Source organism: Periplaneta americana, chromosome 16 (assembly GCF_040183065.1).
Source record: "Periplaneta americana isolate PAMFEO1 chromosome 16, P.americana_PAMFEO1_priV1, whole genome shotgun sequence".
Lineage (NCBI taxonomy): Eukaryota > Metazoa > Arthropoda > Insecta > Blattodea > Blattidae > Periplaneta > Periplaneta americana.
This window is the reverse complement of record NC_091132.1, coordinates 160789936-160802266: the sequence shown is the minus strand read 5'-3', so window position 1 is coordinate 160802266 and position 12331 is coordinate 160789936. Positions and strand designations below refer to the sequence as shown.

At 36.1% G+C, this 12331-nt stretch overlaps 1 protein-coding gene across 4 annotated transcripts in view; it reads right to left on the bottom strand.

Annotated features, from left to right (window-relative positions):
* The window catches only part of LOC138691655 (zinc finger protein ZFP2-like), a 49930-nt gene extending 39669 nt beyond the window's left edge, over window positions 1-10261 (bottom strand). For 2 of the 4 annotated variants that reach the window (XM_069813860.1, XM_069813861.1), the window contains exons 1-2: window positions 9992-10261; window positions 1300-1397 (exon numbers count right to left, since the gene is read on the bottom strand). In XM_069813860.1, the coding sequence (XP_069669961.1) occupies window positions 1300-1392 (93 nt within the window). In that variant the 5' untranslated portion in view covers window positions 1393-1397; window positions 9992-10261. The remainder of the gene's footprint in view (window positions 1-1299; window positions 1398-9991) is intronic. The other 2 variants (XM_069813857.1, XM_069813858.1) reach the window with 2 other exon arrangements.
* Between the last annotated feature and the right edge of the window lie 2070 nt (window positions 10262-12331).

The following is a 12331-nucleotide window of genomic DNA, read 5'->3' as shown; positions in this document are numbered from 1 at the left end:
GGTTCTACATACCATGCGCTCTCAACATTGAGCTACACCAAAGTTCAATCCACAGCACCAGATCGAACCCCTCTCCTCCAGTGTTTTTCCCTTTGTGGACTGACTCCAAGTTGGGCATGTATGTTGACATTTTATATTAAGTCAACTGCCATTATACAAGGAGCGCACTCAGTTGAGTGACTTGGTGGCCGGGATTCATCAGTAATATGCACTGTTGCTCAAAGAATCTACGTAGATCCAGTGCTGTGAATTGAACTTCATCATCATCATCATCATCATCATCATCATCATCATCATTGGCGCTACAGCCCTTGATGGGCCTGGGCCTCCCTTAGTAATTGTCGCCATCCGTCTCTATCTGGTGTAGCAGCCTTCCAATTCTTGCACCCCAACTTTCTGACATCCTCTTCCACTCCATCAATCCATCGCAAGTGCGGTCGACCTCGTCTTCTCTGACCTCCCGGATTTATTACAATTTTTTTGCAAGGTTCATTTGGGTCCATGCGTATTACATGTCCTGCCCACCTCAATCTGCTAGTTTTAACTGTACTGATTATATTTGGCTCTCCTAGAAGTCTATATAATTCATAGTTGCGTCTCCTCCTCCAGAGACCTTCCTCAAATGTTGGGCCATAGATCCTTCGCAGAATCTTTCTTTCGAAAATCTCCAGTCTTTTTCCAGAATTGAACTTCAGCATAGCAAAATGGTGACAACACTTGGTACATAGAACCAAGAGCCCGGGTTCGATTCCTGGTGGAGCACCGGAGCGAATTTTTCTCCACTAATATAAATTATCGTAACATGTATTCTGTAGGACAAAAAAATAATAATCTTTACGTAGATTTTTATTGAAGGTTACCTTAAGACTCAACTTAAAATAGTACTCATTATCAGCTCTTAAAATACTAAGGAGTATAAAAAAAAAAAAGCATGTAACATGTGACATGAAGGAAAATATGACAAAGAACTATAGATTTGAAATGGCCAATCTTCAATATCGCCCCACACCACTCATGGGACTGACGTTTGATTTATAAGTTTCTTTATGGGTTAGATGAGTGAAATGAGGGGTTATTTAAGAGATATGAGGCCGAGGTATGTGATAATTATTTAACTACTCTACATTTTCTCTCTCATATGTAGTGTGAAGGGGATACCGAAGTTTCACATTAATATTTTTTAGACTACTATAACTTTTCAAAGTCTTCTACTTATAAACTGGGAAATATATCCACAAAACTTCATGTCATATTCTACATGTCGCACATAGAAATTATAACCAGTGACTCTCAATTTACCTCTGATAAGGGCTTCTTCTCATCTGTATCAGTCTCGTCACTCCATTGTATAGCCAAAGGGTCAACCTCAGGTTCCTTCTTGATTACATCCATTGCAGCTGTAACAGACATTTATGTGTTGATAATCTCATGTCAGAAGAATGTAAGCTGCTGAAGGAAGCTTGTGTGAAGTGGTTACAATACGAGGTGCATTTGAAAATTTCGTGGCCTAACACATAGATGGTAATCAACACGTTTCAACAATGCTGCTAGCCACCGGCGTGGCTCAGTCGGTTAAGGCGCTTGCCTGCCGGTCTGAAGTTGCGTTCGGGCACGGGTTCGATCCCCGCTTGGGCTGATTACCTGGTTGGGTTTTTTCCGAGGTTTTCCCCAACCGTAATGTGAATACAAGGTAATCTCTGGCGAATCCTCGGCCTCATCTCGCCAAATATCATCTCGCTATCACCAATCTCATCGACGCTAAATAACCTAGTAGTTGATACAGCGTCGTTAAATAACCAACTAAAAAAAAAACAATGCTGCTATTCTTAGCGGCCATTTTACCGTTACATTAGTTCAAAAACGAAAAATTATATTTTCTGTTGTCTGCATTTTGTGTAGCTTATATGAAGTGCCACATTGCATTGAGAAAGTAGTTTCCATTAACTATATGCAAAGTTTCAATATTTGTCATTTCTACACATGCCCTCAAGTAGTGTAAGCTATAAAGCTGGGCGCACATTTATCTAACAAAACTGCTTTAGCGAAAACGTTTTTGCTTCAACATGCTCAAACATGTTTTTTCAATGATTAATATAGGAATGCCGCACGTTTATCTAGCACAGCAGTCGTCATCTCAGTTTGCTCGCTAGCTCATTTCTATCTCTTAGACATCAACTGTGCAGCAGAAGTTGGGGGGAAGGAATCAGGTGATTGGCAGTGGCGTCCGTTCACTTGTTCAACCCTTTTAATCAGTCTCTAATAATTATAATAAAAGTAAACACGGAAGAAGCATGTACTTAATTTATTTTAAGAGGAACTGTGTAATACGTAAATCACTTTTCAATTTATGACATGAAACAAGTTGGCTTTTTTTTCCGTTATATATTGTAACAGTATTCAAAGCAAATAGTTTATTTTATATATTTATATTTTACAAAATATTAAACAAGTCGAATCCATTAGTAATATTTAAATCATGTCGTCCTATTCCTTTGTTCAAGTGTCGTCAATAACATAAAATGAATTATCCATTATTTTACCCGACACTATATATCACAAAATAAATTATTTTTATTATGTATAACATATGAAACACATTATCGTTTGTTACAAGACAGAAATAGGCCTAAATTATTTTATTACAATGTAAATAACAAATGATAAAAATTATTTTCGCTGATCATTAGCATTGGTTTTCCTGGATTTTTTAATTCGTTTTTCCCTCACTGACTGTTCAATGTTAGGTGTCTATGCTCGTGTAGAACACAATCGAAGAAGACATTTTAAATTACAGTATGGTCAGAAAGTTGGCTTCTGTGATGGCTTGGCTCGACACACTGCACACTACTACCTCCTCAGCCAGAGTCTCGGTGCTCTGAACTAATATGCAGGCCAGTTGACGATGACTGATCTAGCACGAAACAAAAACGCTGTACAGCATGTTTATGCAAGTTTAAACATGATTGAGCACAGTGCAAGAACGATGTATAGCACGATTAAACAAGTTTAAGCATGATTAAGAAAAAAGCAAAAACTCTGTACAGCACGATACAGCAAGTTTGAGCAGAGTTGGAACTACTCGTCGCACAAACACTGACCATTGTTTGAAGGCAAAACATTTTGTTGCACGCATGCGCTTGGAATATGCAGAGCAGATAGAGCAGAGACCAGAGACCAGAGATCAGAGACCAAAGGGGACAGGTACAGCTGATAAAGATGTGAGATGTCTCTCCAGTGGGGCAGGAGAAAGAGTAATCTATCAGTCTGCCAGGTAAAACAAATAAACAATACTCTGTGTGTATGATACAAATGGCAATACGAACATGAAGGCGAAATAAATACTAACTTACCATTCTGGTAATTTACTGTTCTGGATGGTTACCGAGTGGACATCTAATCGTACATGCATTAAAACTTTCGTATTTTTCTTTTAATCGGTACATTGTTTGCGAAAAAAAAAAATACTGCATATATTTTCGTTTCTATAAGGCCCGAGCCTGAACCGAACCAAACCCGATATTAATAAAAAAATTAATAATAATAATAATAATAATAATAATAATAATAATAATAGTAGTAAAAATAATAATAGTAATAATAATAACAGTAATAATATTAATACTACTACTACTAATAATAATAATAATAATAATAATAACAGTGATGATAATAATAATAATAGTGATGATAATAATAATAATAATAATAGTGATGACAATAATAATAATAATAATAATAATAATAATAATAAATTATTCTGGCGAAGATAAGGCCATCAGGCCTTCCCTTCCTCTTAGCCAAAAACAAAAGAAGCTGATACAATTATACGGAGTAATATTTAAAGAACACTAATAAAAAATTTATATAGTCATACAAGCACAAGTTGAGTAAATAATGCAAACATACTAAATAATAATTACCTAATAATATAAGGCTAGAAGTTACAATCAATGAATATACAAGCAGTAAGTGAACCAATATTACAAATTACTAGAATAACAAATTCAAATGTAAATTATACCTATACAACACTGATGAAAATTACATACATACACACAAAGAAGAATTAATTATGAATACTGGTCAAGTGTTTAAACAATTTACTTTTAAACTGCAATATTGTTCGACAGTTCCTGAGGGAGCTGGGTAGAGACTTCCAGAAACGAATTGCTGATACTGTGAAAAAGGGAGAGCTGTTTTATGGCAAAGCATAGTGAATTTCAACTCGAGTTCATCCAGTTCCGTAACACTACAACCATATCACTTTCCACCATCATTGCAAGACTGAATTATGTTTCTGCTCTAGTCTGCCATAACTTTAATGGTCTCCGAAAAGACAAATGTTTTTGCTTCTAGCAAAAACGTTTTGTTTCCAGTAAAACGTTTTAAAGCAAAATTATTTTGGGGAAAACAAAATTGTTTTCGGTTACAGCAAAAAGGTTTCTGCCTAAAGCAGTTTTGCTAAATAAATGTGCGCCCAGCCTAAGACATCCATCTTATAAAGGGCATCGCTCAGTCGGTTAAGGCGCTTGCCTGCTGGTCTGAAGTTGCGCTCGGGTGAGGGTTCGATCCCGCTTGGGGTGATTACCTGGTTAGGTTTTTTCTGAGGTTTTCCCCAACCATAAGGTGAATGTCAGATAATCTATGGCCAATCCTCGGCCTCATCTCGTCAAATACCATCTCGCTATCACCATCTCATCGACGCTAAATGAATGAGTTATTTATGAAAGGGCCTAAGTCGCTAATTTTATGAAAAAGAGCTTGTAATGTAATACCGCTCTTCGGGTGTAGATACATCGATTTAGATATGAAGAGGACTAAGTTTCACACTCCAATGCTTAGTAGAATTTATGATACAATTTTTATTTCAGCATTAATTTCAAAATTTTGGCCCGTTAGCAGTTTTTCTTAAATTGCTAATCATTTAGTATTCAAGACTTAGGCCCTTTCATAAATAACCCATTCAAGTAACCTAGTAGTTGATAAAATAACAAATTAAAAAAAAAATTCTTATAAAGTAGCATGAAAATAAAATTAATCATTGCCTGTAACAGCACAATAAGAGGATAGGTAAGTAAGAATCGAATGATAAGTACGTCGAAAAAAAAAAAGTGAGAATATTCACAGATACGGACTTACGTTTATGACATATTGAAATGAAAATGGACCACAATTTTATTAGAGATAACCTCACTCGCCCGTCACAATATAAAAAGACGTGTTTTGGTTAATGTCGATTTTTAATATAAATGTATGTTAGGACAAGGTAGAGTAGTGATGGCCCACTGAAGGAATATTGCACAGATTTATTACTGCCATTGTGGAGCTATAAACCAATTTGTAACACTTTTAGCACAGCCACAACACATTTCAATTCTTATTGCACTATATATATGGAATTATCACTACATTAACACATTTAATATAGGCCTATCACAAAACGTACAGAGCCACCAGCGTAGCTCAGTCGGCTAAGCCGCTAGCCTGCAGATCCGGAGTTGCGTTCGGACCCGGGTTCGATTCCCGTTTGGGCTGATTACCTGGTTGGGTTTTTCCGAGGCTTTCCCCAACCATAAGGCACTGTCAGGTAATCTATGGCGAATCTTCGGCCTCATCTCGCTATCACCAATTCCATCTACGCTAAATAACCTCGTAGTTGATACAGCGTCGTTAAGCAAAAAAAAAAAAAACTTACACTGACTGAACAATATGTAATTATTATGAAAATGGCCATATTTTCTTCCTGACATTATGATGAAATACGATCCACTTCCACTAGATGGCCCACGACACGAGTAGCAGTATTGTAAATACATGCAAATGAAATTATTCTAAACGTGAGGTATAAAATTAAAAAATCCCGACTATTGAATGAACATAACGAGCAACTAATCGAATCGTAACATGTCACACAAAAGAAAAATTTCAGAAAAAGCCAAAAGCTGTATTTTCTAAACTTTTATGATAGGAAATATGAACAAAACATTGTATGTATGACTTGAGGCTTTCCCGGCGTTTGATGTAGAATAACTCTTCTCGGGTTCTCAGTCAGGTGAGTTGGAGATTAGCTTCCAAGCTTTCGATGGCTAGCTCTGCCATCTTCTTCAGAGGTGAGTTGGAGATTAGCTTCCAAGCTTTCGATGGCTAGCTCTGCCATCTTCTTCAGGGACGAAGATGGCAGAGCTAGCCGTCGAAAGCTTGGAAGCTAATCTCCAACTCACCTGGCTGAGAACCCGAGAAGAGTTATTCTAAAACATTATATCCTGGTGCAAATCAAGTTTTCAGGTATAACTCCCTGTAAAGTTGATTTGAATAATTTCGAGGGAAAAATTGTTCCGGAGCCAGGTATCGAACCCGGGACCTTTGGTTTAACGTACCAACGCTCTACCACTGAGCTACCCGGGAACTCAGGCTAGCGGCTTAGCCGACTGAGCTACCCGGGTAGCTCAGTGGTAGAGCGTTGGTACGTTAATCCAAAGGTCCCGGGTTCGATACCCAGCTCCGGAACAATTTTTCCCTCGAAATTATTTATTATATCCTGGTGTTTGTTATGCTGGCTGAGATATATAGGCTATCACAATTAAAATAATTAAAAAACAAACATCAAAGTTATTAAACAATTAATACTGGACAAATTACATTTTGAAGCAATATTTCATACACTTTGTTTCATTTTAAACATCACAGTGAGTTTTATTTCAAAATATCAAACATCACAGTGATTTTTATTACAAATTTGTCCATGTTAAATACTGCACAATGGTGACAATAACAACATTATTATGAAGAACCACACATATTACATTTTTCAAGTCCACTTTTAATGTCTGGTATAATTACATGAGTATGCACTTTTAATGTAAACCACATTTAAATGTTGCAAATGAACGAAAATTAATTTCACTAAGGTAGTCATTTAATTAAAAAATGAAAAAAGATATCTCAAACTCTGGTCTGATTTTATAAAAAAATATTTTCATAAGAATTTACAGTTACCGATAAGCTTCAGATCTTGTAAAGAAGGAAGTATTTTAAAATTAAAAGAAGAGTTCGGGGCAATAACAAACAAACCATATATATTATAATTTCGTCGTGTGAATGCAAGAACTAGATAACTTGATTTTTCATATTTTGTGACATTGCCCATTTTCTTATTTATTACACTAAGGAATATGCCTAGTTTTCATTTACCTATTTGTTATATTGGAAAATAGATGTCGCTGGTATCGTTCAATCAGTTACCAAGTTCTTGCGTTACATTTTGTGCGATTTTTCCTATGTTATAAAAGAGGTAACTAAAAAACGCAAATTTCGAGTTACCTAGTTCTTGCATTCACGCGACGATTTAATCTCGTTCTTACTAAATTCTGAAACCTAATGTAGAATACGCAAGCATGAAAAAGTATGGCAACGTTGCATTGTGAGACTCTTGAAAGAGTATACAGTTCTTATTGTTGACTTTTTCCTTCTCCTGCTGATTTGATTAATGTAACCGATACTATAACACTGTCACTAAGTATCAGGACAGAGTGATTGAATTTCATATATACTGTATGAGATTACAAGTCTGTGAAAGGGTTGTATTCTGGACTAATACAATACTTTTATCAAATTTTATCAATTAACATGGCTTCAGATTTGGATTTCCCGTTCGGATTTACTTTTCATTCTCTTCCTGGTAACTCTGTTTCCTGAATTCTCTCTCACAACCAAACTATCGTCAAAGTCATTCATAGTTACATAATTAAAACTCTCGATTCCACAACATGTCTGCTAACAATGAACATATAATATAAAATAAAGTGTATCAACAGTTGAAAAGCAATATATTGGACATATTGCGATTCGTTTTCAGTGATGGACAAGTTGCAATTCGTTGTGGAGGTTACTATTCTGACTAGTTTTTCAAGCAAATATAATCCGAATTGAAGCATTTTCACATTGCAACTTGTAGACAAGGCAGAAAACTATAGTAAACCACATCAAACTCATTTTGCACCGGAGATGGACATGTTATGATTCAATTAAGACTTGGTTGTTCCTCATATGCCTTAGGTTTGTAGAATTCGATTTTATTCTTACATTTTCATCATTAGGGAATGGCTTACATTTTATTGTTTATTATTATTTAGATGTTTGAACTTTATTATAGTCCACACCTGTGGAGTAACGGGTAGCGCAGTTGACTGCGAAACCAGGTGGCCCGGGTTCGAATCCCGGTTGGGGAAAGTTACCTAGTTGAGGTTTTTTCCGGGGTTTTCCCTCAACCCAATATGAGCAAATGCTGGGTAACTATCGGTGCTGGACTCTGGACTCATTTCACCGGCATTATCACCTTCATCTCATTCAGACACTAAATAAATCATCGTAAAATAACCTACATAAAAAAATTTTATTTTATAACGCTCGTAACATTCGATCTTCGGTTAAACTAGAGTTGAGGTACTTTGCTTTCTACTCCGCTTATGCACCTTAAACTGTGATATCAGTCATACCATCATAACTTTGGTGACATTACAAAAGTGTAGACTCACGCTATACCTTGCATGTACGAATCTGTGGCAGCTGCACAATATCGGGGCCGTCAGACGTTCACATTATTGCCAGTTATGCATTACCTGTAGTGTCTTAAGGAATTCTGTCAGTAAAATGATCGTGAATAAAAAAACTTATCTTTTCCTCACCATTTTCCTCTTTGATTGCGTAATAGCAGTATTACAGCCAAGCTTAATTGATCATCTTTCCTCATTGCCCACACACATCACTCTACATGTCACTGATAAATGGCATTTCTAACATTCTTTAGCGCGTAATTATATAAACAACAGAGCTCTACAGTTAAATTCAACGTTATTGGCCCTTGTCCTTGGTTGTTTAGCTAGTGAGCGAGCTGTGTGTTGCGTCATAAGAAAAAATTTAATCACAAATGTGCATAGGAGGGGAAGACGGAAGACGAAGAATTGAAATATTATCTATGCTCGTAGCTGAGGAATACTCATGTCAAGAAAATATAAGTCATCTTGACATTTTTTAGTAAACAGACGTAGTGGTTAGAAACGGGACATGTGGAAGAATATTGTGTTTTAAAACAGGGTGTAGCGTGACATGATAAGAAGGAAGTGTTAGGTGTTATGACTGCGCGGCTTGATCTGTGCGACCCAGCCAGCTAGTAGTGATGAGTAACTCGCTCTTAGTATATCAATTCACTTTGGTGAATCTTTCTTATGTACCAGCCATTATAGAAACTTGATAAAATACCTGAATAATGCCTTGGATTTATAATACTGATTAGTAGAAATTGATGTGATCAGTGGGAGGGCTGTAAGCCTTCCCAACCCGCCCTAAATACGTACCTTACTTATATACGAAAATCATAGTGCGTGAACGAAGAATACCGCCATATTTCTTTAATGTAACAGTGAGTTTCAGTGTCGCCAACATAGTAATAATACTACACACCTAATCAAACCTAACCTAACCTGTCACAATATACTACACACCTGTAGTAACATTCCTCACATTTATATCATTTCGTTTTCAAGTACTGCCGGCTCTGCCAATCGTGTCGCTTGCTACCTAGTGGAAGTGGATCGTACTAATTCTAAGAAGAATATGGCGACTTACATAATAATTATATTTCATTTGCTTTGTGATATACTAAATGTGTTAATGTGGTAATAATTCCATATAGGCTATATGGTACAATAAGATTTTAACTGTGTTGTGGTTGTGATAAAAGTATTGAAAATTAGTTTATAGCATGACATTGGGAGTGATAAAAGTGTGCAGTATTCGTTTAGTTGCTGTTGGATACTCTAGATCGACCTTAACTTTTTGCAAGAGCCAAAATCCCTGAATCAAGGTGTACATTGAAAGCCATGCAGAAAAGCAAGCATTCCTAGTGTTCTCTCCTAGTGTTCGCTACGTCATTATTAAAAAAAAAAGTCGACAAAATGGTATTTCTTGTGGGAAAATCAAATCTTATATATACCTTATACCTGCGTTTACTGTTAAAATATAATCACAAAGTCTCAATTAATTAGTTTATCAATAGCACTTCTGATATTTAATGTAACTGCACGTTCAGCAAGTAACCAGATCAGTGGATCACGTAGAGGACCGTGACAAACACAAGAGATTCGATTCTAGAGATGAGCTTAAACGATATTTTCAAGTATCTGTGACAACTGTGACTGTGACAATTAAATATCTGTGATTTTTATCGGTGATTTTGTCACACCGATATTTTATATCGATACCTAAGCACAATATGCATAAATTACACCGATATTTTGTCCGTTGCTTACGATTTTGTCACACCGATAAAAATTAGCAGGAAATATTGAAGAGCAGTGAAATATGAATACGATTTCTCTATACACATCACTCATCCGTGATTTATATGGGAAAATTCAACAAAGAAATTATGTACATGTACCATTAGCAAATAAATACTTACCTAACTGAACAGTAACATGTCAAAAGTTAAAGAGGATATATTATAGATAATGAACCAGTTGATCATTTTTAAATATAGTTGGGTATGGAGAAATTGAGGTTATATGATTATCCTAATAGTTTTAAACATTGATCCTTTTTATTGTATATAATATAATGGATAAATTATTTTAAGTCGTTCATTAACATTATAATATTGAGTCATAGAATACAAATTAATGAAACATAAGTATTAGGAAAAACATTAGAAAATAATTACAAAACAAAACAGTTGTTCAGACAGGATTTTACACAAGATTAAGTACTGGTAACCAATGGTGTTGTTATTTAAATCGTGTAATAACTACATCATTTATAATAAGATGGAGAAACTACCGCCCGATTGCTGTTATTGTATCATGCGCACGCGCAAACCTACGACGTAGAGGAGAAAATATCACAGAGTACTGAATAAGGAGCAGATTTCGATAGCGATATTTTGTCACAGATATTTAGCATCATCAGACACAGGTTTATCTGTGACAAAATATCGGTTTGTGAAATATCGGCCATCTCTATTCGATTCCATATAACCTCTAACCCCTATCTGGTAGTGATGTGATCTCTTTTTTTATCTTCTCAGGATGTGACAAACCAATGAAATCTTAAATGTGGACTCGCCGACAGATGCATTTTCCTTATTTTTTACCCAGACAATGTGTCAGAAAATAATTCATCACACAAATGAAAAAATTGCAACTAAACGTACGAATTATAGTGTTCAAAACGCGCAACAGTATCTGAGCTTAGTGTAGAAGAATTTGATTCCATTTTTAGTATTCTGATATTGTCTGCAGTTCAGAGGAATAACCACGTATCATCAAAGGAATTGTTTGATTCACAATACTGTGGGATGAGATATAACTTAAAGCGACAATGAGTTGTGATAGGTTTGACTTCCTTTGTGAATGTTTGCGTTTCGATGACCATACAACCAGACTTGGAATAAGGAAAACAGACAAATTTGCTCCAATAAGGAAGATATGATAACAGTTTATAGTTGTCTGTAGGAAATCATACAAGCCTGGTTATTTCCTTGCAATTGATTAACAACTTCTAGCCTTCAGGCAGCGATGTTCATTTAAAATGTACATCCCTAACAAGCCTCAAAGTATTGCATCAAAATTGTTATGGTATGTGACAATGGTACTAAGTACATGTTCGATGCAATGCTCCTGCAAATCAGCCGTTGGCGGATTTCTTTGTGAAGGCCCTCACCAAGAGTGTTTATGGAATCAACCGCAACATAAGAATGGGCAACTGATTCACTTCGAATCCACTAGCATCTGAGCTCCTGAAAACTTCCTATAATTTGACAATAGTGGGCACTCTACGCAAAAATAAGCGGGAAATTCCACCCGAGTTATTCAACCATAAGACTAGGAAAGAAGGAACGTCAATGTTTTGTTTCGATCAAGAAAAAAACTCTTGTGTACTACAAAACAAAACCAAACAATGTAATGTTGCTACTTTAGACTACTCACGACACAGCATCCATTAACCCAACTTCCAGAAAAACCGGACATCATCGAATTTTACAACTCAATGAAAGGCACAGTGGACACATTGGCCCAAATGTGCAATCAGGTGACTTACAGCAGAAATACAAGAATATGGCCGCTCTGCGTGTATTGTGATATGGTCAATATCGCTCTAGTGAACAGTTATATGATTTACACACACACAACAAGATCAGCAATAAAGTAAAAACCATTGACTAGGCGTCAGTTTGGAAAGGAACTTCACTCTGCACTTAGGAATTCATGCGTGACACACCGCCTTGGAATGCACAACCGCGCTTGCTACGTTTGTCCATGGCGGAAATACTGTACGT